The sequence below is a fragment of the Channa argus genome, chromosome 8, assembly GCF_033026475.1.
Source record: "Channa argus isolate prfri chromosome 8, Channa argus male v1.0, whole genome shotgun sequence".
Classification (NCBI taxonomy): domain Eukaryota; kingdom Metazoa; phylum Chordata; class Actinopteri; order Anabantiformes; family Channidae; genus Channa; species Channa argus.
In genome coordinates, this window is record NC_090204.1 from 19,904,046 (window position 1) to 19,925,240 (window position 21,195).

Here is a 21,195-nt window from a genome sequence, read left to right on the forward strand (position 1 = left end):
TCTGTCAGATCCTTAAAAACAAGTGTCTTTTAACACTAGCTTAAAAAAAATATCCCAAACTACCTTTTATTTAATATGTTGACTGAAAGTGGATATGAAGATAAAGGACAGAACTGAGACATTTGTCTGTTCTCTAAATTCCACTTTTTCAAAGAACATCTTTTACATAGTTTACAAAAAAAAAAAAACATGGAAAGTGTGTTGTTCCACAGCATGTCACTTGCAAATATCCTAGTGTTGTGCACCAATGACAATTAACGGAACTAATGTAAATTCAAGAAGTTTTATTTCTCCATTTCCAGGAGAATGTATAGATTAAAAAGGGTAACTTCTTTCCCCTCACACTGGTCAAAATCAGTTAATGGCAGTAACTGTCATTTCATAACCTTTAAAAATGTAAAACTGACAGAAAGTCTTAACAAGAAACACCCATAAGTGGGTAAATTACTTGTAGGCATTAGTGTAGTAATAGCAATGAATGTTAATCTTTCTATTCCAGAGAGGTTTTGTCAACAGTTATTACTGGAGAGGTCTGAAATGAATTCAGACCAAGAAGCATGACTCAAATACTTAACCCTGTAAACAGGTACTGTAGAACATGCCATACAATTTTCCAGTTTCTGCAAATGGGTCCATTATGATAAAGTAAAAGTCCTTTAACCTTTGTCCTTCAATTACAGCGGTCCAAGAAAATGAACAAAGCCCACGTATGTGAGAGCAACTTGATGCAAGCCTCAAAAGTAGGCAGATGTTACTGGGGCAGGGACCCATAACAAAAGCATGGTGTCCATGCTAAGATGCAGTTAACAATCTAAAAAAAAAGCTGTTCTTAATTTAATAAAAAAAGTCTTAATTTTCCCATGATTGTACTGTCACAATGGCCGGCTCCATTTTATTTGACATCTTAATTCCTTATAGCATCCTTTGTAATGTTGGTTGATTCACAATATTGATCCAAAAAGCAAGAATCAATGGTCAGGCAGCAAAAATAAAAGCTTGGTTATCTTGATCTGGTGTTCTAAGATGATCACTCCATGAAGTCAGTCTGGTTTAGGTTGGGTAACACCAGGTGGCGGAAGGACTCGCTGCTCCTCCATCCTGTTGGACTGGGAACGCAGGATGAGACTGAAAAAATCCTCATCTGGAACAGTTGGTCCCTTAGTTGTAGAGGGAGGAGCAGCACACCGCTGGTCGTTAAGTCTGGAGCCCTATCAAGGAAATGGAAAGCACAAATTAGAGCAGATAAAGAACAGTCATTACAAATCTTCAAAATTGCAATTAGAATTGTTTAGGCAATATAACCAAATACAGGGCTCTACAGATGAACTGAACGTAAATGTAATTTGTTGCACCTCTAGATCATTGACAATTTAGGCGACAACTTAAACATCGGGTGCTGTGCCTAAAGGGCACATAGCAAAGCTAATCTGAAGCACTTGTCCCTGTTTAGGGTTTTACACAAAACGTGATAGTTCTTTGTGTGTGTGCATTGCACACCTTAGTGCAGACGTGGTTACCATGCAACTCCAGACAGACATATGTACACAAAGTAAAACGTAGTAAAAAAAATGTTATAACCAAACAGTGGACTCATGGGGGAAAAAAGTGCAATTTAGATAACATGCAAACAGAATCTTGGCTGATCAAATCTAGAGTATTATTTACTGAGTAGTGAATCGGGCTCTGCAGCCGCTTGATCTCATGAGATCGTAGCCATGCATCATCATCCTACGCCAGAATGATCATGGATTTTAAGCCCTTGTTTAACTGCAACTGGTTGACTATTTTGACATAATAGTGACACAAATTAAGTTCCATTCAACTATAAGTGTTACTTGAGCACAGTAGCTCAAATGGGCACAAAGAAGCCTACACCGCTCAGCTTCAACATTAGGAACACCTGTACAATCTAACGCAATCCAATGCAGCAGCTCTGCCATAAATTCTACTTTTCCAAGATTATAATTTTTAGGTTGACACTGTTAAAGGTGATAATTATTACTGAGGTCATGCTGGAGTGCATCAGGTGGTTTTTATGTTTTGGCTCCCCCATCAAAAATGACTGAGGTGACCAGAACACGAGTACCACTCCTATAAGATCAACAAATAAACACACAGAATTAGCACCTGACAATTTCAGCTTAGAAATTATAACCTTGTAAATGTAGAAGTTATAGCAGAGCTGCTGTATTAGAGTACAGGTGTAGCTATTTTTCTGGCTAAGCGTGGTACAACATAAATGGAATATAAAGTTTCTAAAAATAAATAATTCAGCTGTTTTCCTCCTATAAATAAAAAACTAGTTATTGAGGAGACTACCTCCTCTAGACCAATACAAGTCCGTACACCTGAGGAACATGACTGCTTACCCCTGCTACTGTACAGACACCAAGGTTTGTTTTCATCAGAATATGCAGCAAGAAAAATATCAATTTATTTGTCTCACCTGGCACTTAACTAGCATGTCAAAGAAGTCATCGTCCCCTTTAGGATGCTCAGCGCTGGCCTCGAGACGACTGTATAGGGAGGGTGTGTGATGGGTATCTGTACTGGGGCTGGGGGCTGGCAACAACAACAAGCTTTAGTAAACATGTGAGCAGTTGTACTGAGAGATACCAAAACTGTATTTCCTTTATTATTTTCTTACCTTGTATGGGGACTTGATCTGGGCTGGAGGTGGAGGGTGTATGAGGCAGGTTGGAGGTGCTGAGACGTAAGCCAGGAAAATGGTTCAGGCTGACTCGTTGGTCGTCCAGACGACGGGCCTGGGAGCTGGCCAGCAGCTCCAGGAAATGACCAGGATCCTGGAATGGTCCTTCGTGTTCCAATATAGCTAGAGACAGATATAATGATCATTGTAGATGGTTACCAACATGGGAAAGATGTGCAATTATATTAGTTGATGCTTTTACTGCATTGCATCGGAATTTAATCTGACTTTGTATTAGATAGATGGGTACAAACGTCTAGAGCTGCACGATATTGATTCAGCATGGTCATCACGCTGTAAACATGCACAATATTTACATCACAGCATCTGGATATATGTGATTATTTTGGAAACAAATAACATTGACCAAAATGTTGCTATGTTATCTGTCCAATGAACCATGAAAGTACTGAATGGATGCTTCTGCAACTAAATAAAGTGAACGTGTTTACTTGATGTGTTACCCTATACTCTGGTCAGCCAGCACCTATGCTTACTTCTTTATTGAGGCATTCAACCATGCAGAATGTAGGTTTTTTGCATTTCAACATCATCATTCCACTCATTTTCAAATGGAGCCATTTATGTAATGAAGTGAATTTAGATCTATAATGATGTGCTGTTTCTAGTTTAAATAAGCAGAATTGTATCACTTATTTAAACTCTTCGGACTGGAGAAAAAAAGGCAGTGATAAGCTTGGATTTATAGCTTAACAACAATACAAGGACAGAAAATGTATCTAGGTCTGTGGAAGTTAAAGTGTTCAAGGGTAAATGGCTGGAAAAACAGATTTGAGTTTGGTGTCAATGATGACTCAGAGATGGTCCTTTTTGACACCAACAATTCAAACGATTAACCACAACATTTAATGTATAATGGACAAATATATGAACATTGTGCATTCACACCATAAATCAGAGATGCAATATTGTACTTCCAACATATTCACATAATGTTGAGCAACTGACTTATCATGGATGAAGGGGGGGGAAGAAAAAGTCACATTTTTATTTGATGTGAATGCACATGAATACACAAGGGACTAACTCACATTTCCTTTCAGCTACAGGTGGGGTAGAGGAGGGAGTGGATTGGGAAGGGAGATGGCTCTGGCCATGCAGTAGAGAGCACCTTTGGTCATCCATCCTGTTGCTCTGGAAACGGGAGAGGAGGTCAAAAAAGCTATCCTCTCCAATAGTGTCCTGTGGTCCTGGCTTCAGTGTTTAAACATAACAGGTCAAAGAGACTTAACATAGCAAGACATAACTAAGGTAATCAGAATTTCTGACAAGCTTTTAATGAAAACATGGAAAAGGCAGGACAAACCGAAACATCACAATTATTTTATTTTAGTGGAAATTGATTTGTCAATTTAAAAATATTTTGAAAAATCCAAGAGCTTTATTCTGCAAACTAGTGATGTCAGTTTTCAGTTTATGTTGATATTTTATAGACCAAATGAATAGATCGATATTTAGATATTCAAGTTTAATAAGAAATTGCTTTTTGTTGCAGTTCAATTAATGTTAGATTAATCTTTGCATTTTCTAAAAACTACAGCAAAACATGCAACAGCATTTTTCAGGACTGCAAATATTTTCTCACTACTATTAGCAGCAAACATTGGAAACATTTGCAAATGTTAAATAATTGATTCATATTTTTTCTGGTGTATTAATACACCAGAAAAAACCCTTTAAAAGACTAAAAAATGAAAGCTGAACTTGGGCACTTGGGGTCCACAGCGTTTCATTACAGGTGTTTAATTTGTAATGAAAATGTTGTTAATACAGTTTCAAGAGTTTATTTCATACCAAACTTTTAATTTTGAAACTAGCGTTTTTTTTTTATATGTGCTGAAGTCTTTGACATGGTTTTGCAAAACATGAGTCAGAAATTGATTATTGCCTCCCATGTTCCTAATACTGCAGGTACAAAAAATCTTTGGGACTGAGGAGTCATAGGCTGTGCCTTGACAATGACTTATTACTGGCCATCATAACCTCTTGTGAGTTCCAAGGATGTTATGAGTGGGAAATTCAACAGACTGCATTTTAATTACCTTTGAAGATACGGGTGTTTCCACCCCAGGAGTTGAATGCTCAATCCGGCTTTCGTGCTCCTCTTTAGGGGATGATTTGTTGTTCTTCTGCTTCTTGCTTTTCAGCCGGTGGAATAGGAAGAGCTTAGTAGAAGCTTTGATCGTGTTGTTTTTTGAAGACCCAGGGAATACATCCTCTTCCCATTCCTATAGATAGATGGATACAAATTAAACATTATAATTTCAAAGGGGATTGAATTTGATATCAGATTCATGTTTGAAGTGTACATTTTTTACTGATGTCTGTGAAATGTAAGAGATTTTTTATAGATACAGATGCACACCGATCAGGCGTAATATTATGACCACCTATGCATTTTAATGCCATCCAATACAGTGGCTACTGGAGTGCATTATTAGAAAAGGTGGCTCTAATGTTTTGGCCATTATATTTAAAATAAATGATGTGGCAAAACATTAGAACCCTCTCTTCTTATAATACATTTCAGTACGACTCCACTACCCACTTTGACATCAATAATAAAACACATAGAATATTCAACTTTCTCTCAGATTCAACTTAAAAACTGAGGAATTAAAACCTTGGAAAAGAATTCATGACAGAGCCACTGTATTGGATAATATAGTAGGATAGATGGAGAGCTGGAAAAGTGGTTAATTTATTCCTCTTTCCAAAATTACACTTAGGTTGTGCTTCTGAGTTTTGGTGCATAGAGTTGTCTGTTAAATAATCCTATACGTACCGCATGTGCTGGAGAATCTTCAGTGGGATTTTTGTCAGGACTTTTACACCGTTGCACGCTCTCTGCACTGCTTCTCCCCGTTATTGGTGTTTTGACACCTTTTGTAAATTTTAAAAGACATATTGTGTTATGTAAATAGTGCTTTTCTTAACCAAGAAAAAGGATTTAACAAAGCATTAAGACAAAAGCATTTACTATAGCAAATAATTTTGGGTCTCAAATGTGTCTATAAAATAAATGTATTTAAAATGTTTGCAAAGCAGATATGCAGTTATATACATGTAATAATAAAAAGACAGATTTGTCAATGTGTCCTGATTATTCTGATTATTCTGTGGAGTCAGATTTACCTGGGAAGTTGGAGTAACCCTGGTAGCTCACTGGTAGAGCCAAGCCATTGGCATTTTTGTTGTAAAAAATGTTGGGATAAATGTTGGAGTTGGATTTTAAGCCTACGACCAGCCGTAGGTCCGACAAGTTCATTCTGGCTGTAACCTCGCCACTTTTGTCTTTAGTCTGCATCAATGGTGACAATAAAGTTAATTTGAGCATGTGTTTCAAAAAAGATCAAAGATCAGATATACAAATTTGAGTTCATTTTTACATTGGCTTTGTATCCATAAAATCCTGAATGCATGCAACCAAGCATACAAATTGTGCACAAAGAGGCTTATTATTGTTGTTTCGTTCCGTTTCTTTTACGACCACTAGATGGTGGTGTGGCCTGATCGTAGCTACAGATTGCATTCCTAGACAGGAGGTAAACCATAAACAGTCACCTCTTTGGCAATTTCCAAATGTTTCTCAGCGAAGTACATGGCTTGCTCATGATTCCCCAGGGCAGTGTGGGCATTTCCTAGACTCCAGTATGCTCTTCCTTCACCAACTCTGCAGTGGGACAAAGGGAAACAGGCTGAGCAACTTTAGCTGAAATTATGCAAGACTGGTTAAGAAATTCATCAAACTATCACACAGTATAATCAGAAAGACCTGACCTTACTCTATACTTATTTCAAACAATAAACAACAGTTTGCATTCAGCAAAATTCCCAGGACACTGGTTATCTATCAAAGTCCAAACATTAATCCTATGTTTTTTGCAAGTATTTAAGAGAACCTGTGATTTTAGACATAAATCCCATGTGTTCTACTTATAGGCTGGACTAAGTAAAAAATTGTAAACAATATTAAACCAGTAATGACAAGATTTGACTGTCTTTGCAGTAGTCCTTTGCTGTCTGTCTCCATCACACCACATTTTACATAACCTAGATGCAAATGTTAAAGCTGTACAAGTTTACATGAACAGAAAACCTGCCTTCTTAAAGTAAATCCTGTAAATTTTGATTCCTTGTGAATTTGTCTGCCAGGTTGATGGGTGTTAGTTACACCATAACATTTAATAAAATGATTTGCTTATTGGCTACCCACAGTCAAACTGTATATGCTTCTCCTACTTCAAAGACACTTGGTCAGGGAAGCAGAAAACAAAAAACAAATGGCCTTTACAGCTAATACCGGTCATTGAGGTCCTGAGCGATAACCAGATGTTTGAGGTGATAATCAATGGCTCTCTCATAGTCCTGCAGCAATGTGTAGGTGTTACCCAAACTGTAACATGCTTGTGCCTCCACTGCTCTGTCCTTCAAAAGCCTGGCCAGCTGCAGAGTCCTCCTGAGGGCAAGATAGAAGAGGAGGAAGAAAGTTAAAGAATGTTTAGGGTGGGTGCAAGAGATTGTTATCTGCTCTTTTCTTTTCTCTCTTTCTTGCCATTGTCCAAGGACTTTATGTATCACGACAATTTTGAAGTAACAGATTTAAACATTCTAAAATATTAAATCACTTGATGCTCATGCACATATGTATGCATATACTATACTGCATATTTTTACACATATCTGTGGTTGATATTCAAACCTTGCAGGACTCTACAGTGGGTGTTTCATTCACATATGAGAAGTTGTTTCAGATGCTATCTGATCGTTGTAGAAAATGTTGCTGTTGAACTGTACTATGTCTACTGGAGCTTCCAGAATGATTAGCAATTTTTTAGTTTTTTTTTTTTTTTTTGACCTTTCGGCTTATCCTGCGAGTTCAGGGTCACCACAGCGGATCATTGTCTGCATGTTGATTTGGCACAGTTTTTTTTTTTAAGCCAAATGCCCTTCCTGACGCAACCCTCCCCACATTGTGCCGGACTTTGGCCAGCACTGCACAGCTGGGGAGGGGAATGGGCTGTAGGTTCAGTCTTGTGGCAGACTGAACATACAGTCTTGCCCAGAGACACTTCGACATATAGGCGGGAATGACTGCCTTTACCAACTGAGCTACACCCGCCCCTAGAATGATCAGCAAATCAGCATGTTAAAAGTTGTTTCAATTCTCACACCATCTTCTGCCAAAACAAATATTGTTGCGACTAGTGTTATATAAACGTAGCAACTTTTGTTAAAAAAAAGAAAAGAAAAACAAATGAAGAGAGCAAAGATTTGAGGGAAGATCCTGGATGAAGGAGCGCAACTGACACAGACTGTTGAGTCTACAGAGGAGCATGAAGGCAAAATAAAAACAAACTTGTTTGTTTTGATTTTTTTCTCCTCGACTTAGATTCTTGCTGCCTTGTACCTCACTTGTGAGTCGCTTTGGATAAATGTAAACTTCAGGTAAGGCTGTACCTAAAGTAGATCCCCCCCCCTAGTTGTCACATATGCCAGTAACAAATATGAAATGTTTTTAAAAATAATCTTGAGGAACATGAGTATGACTATTAGTATAACTAACTAAATCATAAGACTTTAACAGAGTAGAATTTAAATTTGTCTTACTTTTGTCGGTGTCAAAGCTCTGAACTACAGACATGTTGCTACCTCTGCCTGGCCACGAATGTTATCGGGTACAGTATAGAAACTTAATATAAATATGGGAAATTTTATGAGTACAAGTACGAAAAGGCAGTTTGGACCTGATACCTGTATCGGCATTATTGTTTGGCAGCAATGCAAAATGTATTATTTTGTTATTAGTGCAAAAACTGTGATGAAATAAAAAATGACAACATAAGTTTGACATATCATTAGAGAGCTACTAAACCATATCTGCCAAGGAGCACTTTAAGTTAAGGGAATGTCAGGTTTACTCACTTGTAATGACCAGCTGCCACATCAAACTGGCCGAGGAATATGTGCGCATTACCAAGGTTACAATGTGCCCTCCTCTCAGCAGACTTATCCCCGAACTCTTTAGCGACAAGTAGACGCTGCCAAACAGTAGGGTGCACATTACTGTCAGGTCAGGATTAACAGGAAACATTTTTAAGCAATCAAAGCAGGGAACATAGACTTCACACTCCTAAGAGATGTAAACCAGTAGTGAACGGAAGAAAAAAAAACATCCCTTATATGTGGGGCAAATATTTGCTACTATTGTTAAGTGGGTCTCTGTATTTTAAAGTGTGGAAGGCAATTTGACTTAGGCAAAAAGTAACAGACAGCATTTGCTTTTTCCTTCACCTACCTTTTCATGTGCACCTACTGCATTTTCAAAGTCCCCCAGGAGATAGTAGGTGTTACCAAGGTTCCCATAGGTTCGACCTAGCGCTGCTCGATCTCCTAGTTCCTTCACCAGACACAGGTTTGCTCTTTATAAATGAACAGAACAAATAAAATAACTAAACTGATCAGCCAAAACAATAATACCACCATTATAATATTATGAACTAATAAACACTGATGTCTTATTATAGGTTAACCACCCAACAGCACATAAAATGGTAAACATCAGCTCCTACTCTACCAACAGTGGTCTAGTTAAGAACGTTACCTTTCTACCAAGTGAAATTTAAAACACTTGAAAGTGTACTTGTAGAAGAGAAATATTATATATTATAGGTAAATAGTTTTTAACTTCAATACTGAGTCTGTACATCTAGTGTATCACAATTTCATGTGTATGGGGGGCTGAGTATCCACAGACTGCTCACAGTGGACGTGCTGACCCTTGTCCTTCTTTAGCTTTATTAAAAACATTACACACCAACCAAACAGTTTATTTAGAGTAGTGGTCCACCGATATAGGCGGAGGCCGACAGCCCATTTATAATGCTGATATTATTTCTTTTTCTTTTTTTACATCTTGAAAGAAGGAACAAATATACTCAACCTAAATTTAATTCTAATTATCATCAAAAATGGAAATTCTTTCAGATAATTGAAAAAAAAAAAAAAAAGATGATGAAGGTTTTTTTTAATAATAAAATACACTCACTTTGGCACACAGGGTTGAAACTAATTTAATTCGAATAAATCTTCACTTCATTAAGGTCACAGTTTGTGCTGATCTAACTGTATGATCTGTATGAACTGTATGATTGTGGAGGCTGCTGTGTTCGATGCTATTGAGTTTCTTTTAACCACATCTGTATCAATGAAGCTGGGTTCATATATCCATAACTCAATTTGAAGATATTGAAAAACCAAGTTTAGGCATCTCACTCATGCATAGCTTTGTGATGGGGATCAAACCTAATGTATGACATTTAAGTAGAGGGCCATTAACCATGGTTGCCTTGTATTATTTCTGCGGACTTTCAAAGTAGAATATGTGATGCCAACTCACTCATAGTACTGTGAAGCTTTCCTCAGGGCTATCCTGGCCTCCTCTGGGAACTCTCCTGGCTCGGCTCCAGTCCAGCAACTGCTCTTGCCCTTGGCATGGTAAACATTCCCGAAATTATAGAGCGCCCGAGCCTGCCCAACCTACAGCACACACACCGGATTTTTAGAGACGGAAACCACAGTCACCATTTTGTAATTATATACTTAAAATACCCTGACACCAGACGTGCTTGTTTGCATGTGGGCCGGATAACTATTTTGGATTATGGTATGCCAAGGATCCACAGACAACATGCATACCCAAACACTTCTGTGGTTGCAGAGCAGGTTACGTTGTATTGAAAACAAATTCGCATCCATTTATTCTAATGAAAATAAATGGGCCATCTAGTTAAGGAGTTAACAGTGACAGTGTTAACAGTGACTTCTCAGTTTCCCTATGATAAAAAAGCTCAAGGGCAATTTCAGCATCCAAGAAACTTATGTAGCTTGAAAAATTTTTTAAATAAATAAACACTAAAATATGACAAACCTTATCATATATGGCTCTTGTGATGTCCAGATGTCTTTGGCAACAAACCAAGGCTTCATCATAGCGACCTAAGAGCTTTAATGTGTTCCCAAGGTTTCCACTGGCTTTGGCCTCACCAAGTTCATCTCCAATTGTTCTGAGATTACAAAAGACGCAAAAAACATTGGGACATAATTAGATTGGAATATTAGTCAATTAGTTTTAAGTATAAAACATATTTACTGGATGCCAAGGACTGGTACAGTGGATTAGAGTCTTTTAAATAATTTAAGGGTTTAGGATTTGCTCAGAATATAGTGCTAGAGAATGTAATCCTTTATTTTGGATCTGCTTAAAATACGTATGGCTAATGTGAGGCAAATATTGCAAGTATAAAGTACCAGTCATTCTCAATCTGCCCAATCAAATGAAAAGACAAACAAACAAAAAAAGGTTGTGAAACCGATTACCTGGTAAGTGTGAGGTCATGCCGATGGTACTCCAGGGCTTTGTTATAATTTTGTAAGTGAAAATATGCATTTCCCAGCTGGCTGTATATGGCACTAAGAATTTGGAGGTCCTCTGTTCCAACCTGGATGGCAGACTCAAAAGTGGACACACCAGCACGATAGTCACCAGTCTTACAGAGGCGCTCACCTTCCAGAGCCAGGTCCAGACATGATGCCTCCATCCTGCAGGGAAATGCGATTACAGTGAGAAGTGTCAGTGAACTCAGATGAAACACTTGTGAAATCCTAAGGCAATAAAATAAAGTCACAAATTAATAAACAAAATGAAGAAAAGAAATAAAGGAGCCAAGTCTAACTATTAAATAATAAGCTCTAATGTTTAAAGTAGCCAGAAATCTGTCATAAGCACAAGTCTCTTAACAAGGGTTCTCATTTAAAAATGTTCCAGCTCTATAGGAACTTTTCTTTTTGGGATTAACTGATTAGTTACCTGGGGAATAATTAGAAGACAATTAAGAATGTCCATGGAAAAAGCAACAGATCCTCATTAGAAGAACAGTAAGAACCAGTGATTGTGGGCCTCCCCACCAAAACATATTTTGGGCTTGATAAATCACAAGGCTACACAACTATCTGACAAATAAATTGTCAGATGCCCCTTGTCAAGTTACAAACATTCATAATCAGAAAACACTGAATATACCAGCCATTCTGTGTTTTAAACAAACCCATTCCCTTGACTGAATGATTACATGAGCTTTCTTGATGGCTCAATGGGGAGATCCTTTCTCACAGTAACAGTAACAGACACTAAATGCAGAGACAGAGAATGTTGAGTGGAGAGTAGTCCAGACCTATAACTATAAATGAACTATAAATTCAAGATAGTATGGAGCATTTCCTCTCTGTTGTGAGCACTGAAGCATAAAATTTCTAAAATTATCATGGTATGAAAATATATACCCTATATTTAGGACGCAAAGTAAACTCAGATGTGTCTGTGGTAAGGACTGCCATTTTATGACCTCCACACCCTTAGCACAAACTAAGGCTGTCAGCATAAAACAAAAGAAAGAGTAAACCCAAGTATTTTACATGCACAGTGTAAAAAACATATTCAACTTTATTCCAGTTTGAGACCCTAAATTTAGACCTTTGACACTCTGTAATTGCATCAAGTCACCAGTACACTTTTATCACGCTTTGATCAATCTATTCTCTCTGGACAATAGCAACCTACTTTTGAAACAGAATTTTCTGCAGAGGCTCTTAATTGTGGAAGTTTTTTAAGCTCCACACAAATACTGAAGTTTTTACTCTTTTCTACATTTTCTATGAAATTATACTCACGCATGTTGTAAAGTCGCAATATACATATGTATGGATCTCCAATAAATCTAATCTAAAGCTAAAGATTATTTAAGTATGTTCTTTCCTGTCGAGATTAACAAAATACTTTATATCTAGCTGGACATCCATTACATGTGAAGTGACACACCAAGTCTAGATTCACATACCTGCTGCTTCTCCCCATTCGGATGCATTTAAGACAGTCTGACACGACAGACATTTCAAGCTTCTCAATCACTCTCTGGAGCAAACACAGCTCTTTCAGCACAATACCCTTCTTTTCCTTCATGTGCAAACACATAACGTGCAACCTGCCTTTCAATTACATAAAAATAAAATAAAATACAGCTTCCTCGAATCAGCAGTCGTCTCTCAGTGCGCTATGCCAACCTGTGGTAACAGCAAAACAAAGGACTTAATCCGCTCAGTGTTGACATCGACCTTAGCAGTCAGATACCAAGATGAGAGAACTTTTACTGCTGGAGGAGTGGACACAAATTAACAGCAGGTTGTTGCCAAGCAAAATTACTGACGTAAACAGTCGGCTGCTTTGTCATGTTCCGCTGATTGTTGTATCTCTTTATCACTTAGCCATTTGTAACCTGCATTTCTAAGCCTCCTGATGGTGTGTGTCACTTCCAATTAGGCCAGACGTCAGTGGTAATTATAGGCACTTTAAGTGGCTCTAGTGAACGCTAAGGCTATTTGTGCAACACTCCGTGAAATAATCATTCAATGGCAGCAAGTCAGGCTGGATATAAACTTCTTCCGACATGTCAAAAATAATTTACCTACACATTAATATATGTTTTGATAAGATGGGTTATTCATTCTTGATTTCCATAATTTTTAATATTTCTTGGGTAAATAAGCAAGAATATATCCATACCCTACCACAGTACCTATCAACTGGAAATTCCGTTGCTAAAAGGACCATGCATGGTAACACCACAAATGTCCTCCAGTATTTAAAAAAGCCCCACTGGTTGGTATGCGACAAGTTAATGAGTAAAACACATCTGTTAATGAGACCTCCATATAGTGCTTGGTTCAGCTAAGCCGGGTATCAGTTGACATGCAGCTGTAACCAAAGTTTGTCACTTTAATGGATGTACCTTATTGTCAAAGTTCACCATTTTTGTCCTGGAAAATATTTACAGACACCAACTAACTTGTGCATGGGAAAGAGAGGTGGGTGGGGGGGTGGAGTAGAAAGAAATACAGAAAAACTAAACATTTTGAGGAGACTGATGGCTTCTATTTATAGCTTTTTTGCACTGCATCACACAGAAGAGGAATGTTTCAGGAAAAAATAAAAAAAAATTACAAAAAAATTTTAAAATCACACAGCTCAAAAAATGTTATATATTGTTCAGCCCTACTCCAAGTCATTATAACGCATCTATGTATCTTTATTGCTGTATATTATTAAAATTTAAAGAAAAAAAAAAGCACAAAGTCAAATAAGCTTTGATTGTAGCTTTAAATGTCCCACCATCAACAGCCTGAGTTACTGTGGAGGAGGACTGGGCAGGGTTAGGAAAAGTGTGTAGACCCCATACATATGCATTGCTAGTAGCTGTAAACAAATTGAGTGGCACTGCATCTACTGATGAGGCCACAATATAAAAGGAAATTTATTATTACAGTTCCAGTCAATAATTATTTGACTGCAACTGTTTACATTTAACTACATTAATAAACAGCAGAAAAACACCTATAATATCAATGACAAGAAGATTTCTGTTAAAAATGGCAAAAACTACGATTACCATAAATTAAAAAGAAGAAAACTTTAATGTTAACAGATTTAGGCTTGTATTGTAAAGTTTGACAAGTCATAAACCAAGTCAAAACTGTAAGCTGTACTAAAAATTATCTTAAAAGACAGCCGTAAACAAATACTTTGTAAATTTTGCAGAGGCATAACGCCTTGTCTGGATTTGCAAACATAAAAACATGAAAGTTTTTATTGAGTGGATCACTTGGATTTTTGTGTTGTAAACAAATATGACTAGATGTCAAACCACACTGTCCAAGCCAACTCTTTAGCTATATCAGAGGATAGTGCATGTGAATCACTTGTACTGTATGTCTTTTGTCAGGCTCAAACACAGGTGGACTGCTTAAATCTTTCCTGTAGTGTAAACCTACAGTTCTAAAATAGTTGATAGCTGATGTTGGCTATTACGTAAAAGGCAGTTAGCTGTCAGTGGACGCCTGCCCCCAGGCTGCTTGAGTTGACAAACTGTTATCCGTCCCAAATTGTGACAGTTGAATGAAAGCATGAAATAATCTCCTTAAGATTTCAGGCCTGTGTGTCTCCCCTTTTGTTTAAGAATAAAATACTAAACGCTCTTTTTAAACACACTCTCCATCTCATTGAGCTCATATCTATTTGTTCTGTCCCTTCTTGGACTTGATGCCCTTAATTTCTGTTCCATTAGAAGCATCCAATTCTTCCAAAGTTGAACTATCATGAAGAAGGTTAAATGAAATGTTCCTCCAAAATAAATTCCTCTATTTATATTGTTTTTTTCTTCCCCGTCCTCTTAAACGTCACCTCATCCGCATGGTAGTGATACTACAATCTGTTGCTAAGGTTAGCAACAGTTTAATACAGACAAACTGTTTATTGGAATGTTAATCAACACCTTCTAACAAATCAATATCAAGAATATTTTATGGCCATAGTTTTAACATGAAACAATGCATTTAAATGCATTTTCTAAACAGCTACTCAAAGAATACAGTTTACTTTAGTGCTGCTTCTAGATACAGTGAAAGCTGTCTTTGTTGCTTCTAGTGTGAATGAAAACCAAAGTTTTAAAACACACCTAAAATATTCCATCTGCTATTAGGAAAAAACAAATTGCAGCTAGTGCTTAAGATAAGACTTGCAACTATAGCGGTTATCAGATAGTGTAATCTCCAGCGTAGTCCGTTAGCAGTTATGGATTGGAATTTGCCTGTACACTAACATGACTGGGCTTGTATGCAATACTTAAAATTACCATGGAGTGATCTAATATAGGTCAACGATACTACTCACAATGTTTTGTATACACAAATAATTAGTTTCATTTAAAAAAAAAAAAAAAGAGGGAAAACAGTTCATGAAAGTTAAACATTGTTGTATAATCTACAATATAACTTCCACACAAATCTCAAGCCGCTCAGAAACCAAAGCTTTAAATATCAGTACTAGGGAGTCACACAGAAGAGGAATATTGTAAAAGATGTAAACACAACCTCAAAAAATATATAGAAACAGTGTCTCACAGCTGTTTAAGTTGTGCCATGAAATATTTATACAGTGATTTAGTTAGGACCCCTGTGGTCTACTCAGTGAAAGAGCCAGTAGAGGTAGTAATGTCACTGCCTGCAAATATAAGATAACATACTATTGTTATTTATTCAAACACTATATTTTTCAATATAATCCTAAAGAAATATACAGAAAGTATACAATTACAATATTGAATGATATCTGAATAATATGTGCCTGCTATTCCCTTTATATAAAAAGAAAAATGCATTCCCCAGCAGTATATCACATAAGTATACCACATTAAGACTGCAGATGACTTATTTTAATTTTTCATTAATCTAATGATTTTCACACTGATTTGACTAGATACAAAAAACTAAAACGTTAAGTAGTTTTTCCAAACCCAAATGTGTTATCCAACTAGCACTCCATAATAAAAAGTAAACTATCACAGAGGACTAAGAAAACCACCATTAACTGTATGATTATTATAATTGCTATCAATTAACTTTTTAGCTTTGGACCTTATACATATCAAACACTGAGACACAGTATATTCATAGACTAGGCTATTTGTACCACAATACATCAGGCCAATTAAAACAATTAAGTAATTAAGTTAGCAATTTCTTATTGTTAATGTGACACTTCAAACAGCAGATAAACATTAAGTAAAATACTGTAGCCTACCTGCAGCGGACATGAAGTAAATGCTCCCTATTCAGTGAACAATCCACAAAAATGCGGCCATACATGTCAATCAGCCCATCAGTTGTTAACAACACAGCCAGTGAATTAACATGATGGATTCTTATCAAGTTCAGTGCAAAACAAACATTTTTAAGAAACTGGACTAACAAGAAGTCCACACACTACCACGGGTGACCTACGTGGAAAGACCGCAATACTCCCATGCATAGATTCCACTGAACAATACCACAATTCAGGTGTCAGGCCATCTCTGTTTCACCTCTCCTCGTGAAACAAGAGGTGGAAGACGGTAAACCCTCACTGACACCCACTTTCACATGTTCTCCAAAATCTAGTTCATTAGCAAAAGCTGTAACAATCCTTTAAGTTTGAAAGGATAACAATAGACAACAGCTCATCTTATTTTTATTGCTGCTCAAGTTTTCATGGCTTTCGTAGAAGGCCTTTACTAGTATTTTATTAAAATGGCAGATTGATAGTAATTTTCAACATATCGCTCAAACATCACAGATAAATAACTGACATTGTTAGAAAAAGTCAAGTTTTATGTCTAACATTTCCCTCAGGTCACATGTTTAGGTTTATGTTAGGAGTCTATGATAGATAAGTGCTGGTTTTCTTAGGCTCCTATAATAAATAAATCTTTTGGAGTTTTGGCATGTTGTTTAAATACATCTCTGGAAATTTCACAATTTTAAAGCCAGCAGTTTATAAACTTTTTCAAAAACATCAGATATTATATAGACTAATTTATAGAAGATTCCCCCCCCCCCCAAAAAAAACTTCCCAGTTTTCCCTGCATTTTTAAAGACACAATATACAACAGAACAATTATTCGAAGGAGTACACATTTTCCAGATAATTTTAATTAGTACTTGTGTATTATTAAAATATTCTAGCAACACTTGATATGCAGCTGTTTTGCTTCAGATATAAAATGCAGACACATTGTGTGCCAGCAAATTCCACACCAGCCCGAACCTTAAACCAACACAAAAAGATTTAATATGTTTATGCCAAATCCTCACAACCGTTTTAAAACAGAAACTTGAAATACAGTGGCCTGGGAACTGTTTTATCCAGTCTTCACACATCCCATTTTGGTGATCATGTGATCTTTTTTGTTTTGATCCCTTTTCACATACCATTGCACTAAGCTGTACCAGACTTGTCTGCCTCTCTGTAGACTTCAATTGGTCTATTCTCCAGTTAACTCCCTCAGTGACTAAGTGTTTTTGGGCAAAGAACAACATTTGACAGATTTTTTTTGTCAGTTGCATCACACTGTAACCAGTGTAGTGCACAAAAATCCCAAGGGTGCAGCTGTTTCTGCTGCAGGGACCACAATGTCTAGGAACAACCACACAAAACAAATGCCAAGTCTTGGTCCTTGTGAAATGTGCCAAATGGTAACTTGTCTTTCTGAATTGTTTGCATGTTTTATATTATTGTTTTTCAGTACTATGAGGCTTTGTGGGCAAGTGGAACAAAAAAAGACAAAATTTAGGGAGGGACCCCCCCCCCCCCGAAAAAAAGGTACATTTGCAAGTTGCATCTTGAAATTTTTAACCGGATTGAAAAAACTAATAAAGAGATATCAGCCCACTGGGACAAACATGTATAGTTACATTGGCACATTTTCAGACAGGTTATCAGGCACTGAAGTACACATTCAACAGGAACTGAGACGTGGCAACTAGCAATATATAAAATATATGTTTTGTAGAGCTTTCACATACATATACATATACACATACACACACACACACACACAATATATTTGGTGTATATAGTGTTTATATACACACACATATATTTATGTGTGCAGTTATTTAATATGTTAAACCTTTTCAAGTTACCAGTAGGAGTAGGAGTCATTGTGTGACATTTACAATTTCCTGAAAGTCCTGAATCACAGCAACTGTCATCATGTTGAGAGTCACAACCAATAAGGGGTGTGTCTCTGCCTTCCAAATATTTTGAAGCTCAACACAAGCCAAAGAGTATGCACAGTACTAAGCACATGTAGATGACACAGTAAATGTACAGTATATCCCCAGCTTTAAACATTTAGCAAGTACTGTTACTTTTCTTTAATAGAGGCACATACTTGTGTGGAAACGACACATAAAAGGTCACTACAAAACAAATAATAAACAGCTCCTTAAATACTCTATGCACTGACTAACATATGTAGTCTTATGTGGCAGCCGAACACCATAATCATTTCAACGTGAATACGCCCAACTGATCCCTCTCCAATTAAGTGATGCTCTCTAAAGTGACAACCATGTTTTCTTTTGAAGGAAGCTTATGCGAAACCATCATTAGAGACTTAACCTTAAACCGTGCATGGGAAAAGAGCCTCCCAAGCAAATTTAAATAGAAATCTAAGCTGCAACACCATCACTGCCGACTACCCTGTAATTAATGCGCTTCTAAACTAGTGGAGCGTGTTTCATCAAGTGAAATAAGATTTAGCCATCGGATTGAAAAAAGGCAACAGTAGTAAAACTACACGTTCCAATTAAAATAAAACTAACTTACATATTTAGCCTACCAGGTGGATTATGACCGATTTCTCTGCCCAGATCTCCCGGTTAGTCTTTACAGTTTTATTCCATTTTAACCTTTTTCACATTATTTATTTAGTTTTATTCCTTTATACGTTATCTTTGTATATTGTGTTGTGTTTCTATTAAGGTTACATTTCATGTAGCTATTTATATAAACTTTTCTTGTGTCCTACAAGATCCTGTTATTAGTTATATTCTGAAGCAAAAACAAAACAAGGAAGCTGCGGTTTGTTATTATAGTTCAGGTCAGTTGTTCTACATCAGTGTCGTGGTGACACATTCTTCGTGATGATGAGTATTTGTGAAACACTTAAGTAGAAATGTGGAAATGATTCACTCTAACACGAACATGCCAACACATGCTTGTCTCTACGGCTGAACGGTGGATAATTCAATGGGGAGCCGTTTTTAGTCTGTTGATATAGCGAGAGTTAGTTGAAAACTTTAGTCGAAACAAAGCACGGAGCTTGACGGTGAGCTAAGTTAGCCACGTTAGCTAAGGTAAAGTTAACAGGTAGCTAAGGGGGGATTTGGGGCGGGGGGGGGCACGAGGAGCAGGCTGACCCCACAAAGTTTTCAGCTTTATATCTCACCTACCTCACACTTGAAGTGCGTGTACACCTCAAAAATGCGGCTTCATCTTCACGAACTATTTTCACCAACTCACGCTCTTCTTAAACAGTCTTTTTCCACAGCGGTTTACAGTCCACCGACTACTCACCCGTCCATCTGACGGAGGACAGCTCCGCTGCGTCCGCTCGAAGAAGCCACTCCTCGCGCAGAAAAATCTGACTCCAATTAGGATTCAACGTCTGCTGCTTTCACGTGTCGTGGGAACTGTTGTTATCGCCCTCTAAGCTTGTGAACCATCGACCAACCGACGTAGTAAATTAAGGCGTTGAACCTGACGCTTAGGAGGCGGAGGAAAGTGGATCGCTGACACGTAAACGTTTGACACACCGTGTTGCTTCATACAGCAACATGTGGGGAATTCATTCAGCAGCATTTGTATGTCTGACGTGATACTGACATTTGAAGGCCTCTCCCGCCCTCTGCCGAACAAACGGGCTCTGTGCTGCTGCCTTTCTAACAGCTCATAGTTTAAATCTAATGATGCTACGTGGTTTGTTTTTAAATGTTCCACACAACAGCAAGGCTGTGACATAGTCATTAGCTGGATTAACCTGGATTAATGCAATACTTGCCAGTATATTTTTTCATCAATTCATTACTTAAAAGAATGTATTTTATGATTTCTGGTCATTACTGACTGCTCTCTATATCTTAATTGTTTTTCCAACTGATGTTTCCATTAAGAATTCATTTAAAGTCCATTTTTCCATTTTTTTTGGAAATGTGTAGCTGTCATTTACAACCTTTTGGCCAACAAAGGTTTGTCATCATATGATTTCACATTAACAGCTCACTCCAGTGAATCTTACAGTTGGGTGTAAACGTTTCCATCCTCTTACTTTTAATAACCAAAAGAGTAAAACAAAGAATTTTTTTTTCATCAACATATTATTTAATGTACATTGAGCTAGTGCAAATGTTCTATGATCAGAAATCCATTTAAGATCATTTTAATTTTAATTGTTTTACAGTATAAAAGGGAAGGCAAACATTTGGACTGGTGTGGTTGTCAATAATTTTGTATAACTTTTTAAAATACACTCCTTGACCATTTTTGTTACTTTGAATGATGAAGGAACAATTGCACCAGGTAAATGTGGATTATTGTTATGTTGGGGGGTTAAGTGTTAAGTTTACATCCCTTCACATGCCATTTCACTGTAAGGAGAATCTCATCATTTTGGGTTGCTCCTTAAATGATTTACTATATTTTATGTTAAAAACCTGGATCAGCAAAGTAGTTACAAAGCTAACAAATAATTGTACTGGAGTATAAGCATTTTGCTTGCGTAAAGTACAAGTAACTCATCATTTGTGCTAGTTTCCACCATGGAATGTGTGAATGGATGAAGGCTTCATTTTGGTGTGGTTAGTTTAGCCTTTTTCATTTATCTTTAAAACATGTCCTATCTGTCCAAAACCTGTACTTTGCTGTCCTCAGAGGAGTCTCACTGTCATTTAAATGAAGATAGACTGCTGAATTTCGACACTCTGGGGTTTTCTCTGTCCTGGCTATGTTTCACCTCTTGATGTATTGGGCTGTG

At 37.1% G+C, this 21,195-nt stretch overlaps 1 protein-coding gene across 4 annotated transcripts; it reads right to left on the bottom strand.

Annotated features, from left to right (window-relative positions):
- Nucleotides 1-40: 40 nt before the first annotated feature.
- On the bottom strand, nucleotides 41-19,946 carry LOC137131792 (G-protein-signaling modulator 2-like). Of its 4 annotated transcripts, XM_067513552.1 has the most exons (16): nucleotides 19,740-19,946; nucleotides 11,111-11,332; nucleotides 10,662-10,797; nucleotides 10,131-10,270; nucleotides 9,030-9,153; nucleotides 8,657-8,772; nucleotides 7,035-7,190; nucleotides 6,296-6,404; nucleotides 5,867-6,032; nucleotides 5,517-5,614; nucleotides 4,774-4,959; nucleotides 3,763-3,925; nucleotides 2,648-2,833; nucleotides 2,447-2,562; nucleotides 1,186-1,208; nucleotides 41-1,083 (listed from the first exon to the last, which is right to left on the bottom strand). In XM_067513552.1, the coding sequence occupies exons 1-16, from the start codon at nucleotides 19,745-19,747 to the stop codon at nucleotides 1,041-1,043; spliced, it is 1,992 nt and encodes a 663-aa protein (XP_067369653.1). In that variant the 5' UTR covers nucleotides 19,748-19,946; the 3' UTR covers nucleotides 41-1,040. The 4 variants fall into 4 exon arrangements, with proteins under 4 accessions (XP_067369653.1, XP_067369651.1, XP_067369649.1 ...); XM_067513550.1 differs by having other exon boundaries at nucleotides 41-1,208; nucleotides 3,763-3,865; nucleotides 19,740-19,945; XM_067513548.1 differs by having other exon boundaries at nucleotides 41-1,208; nucleotides 19,740-19,945.
- Nucleotides 19,947-21,195: the final 1,249 nt, after the last annotated feature.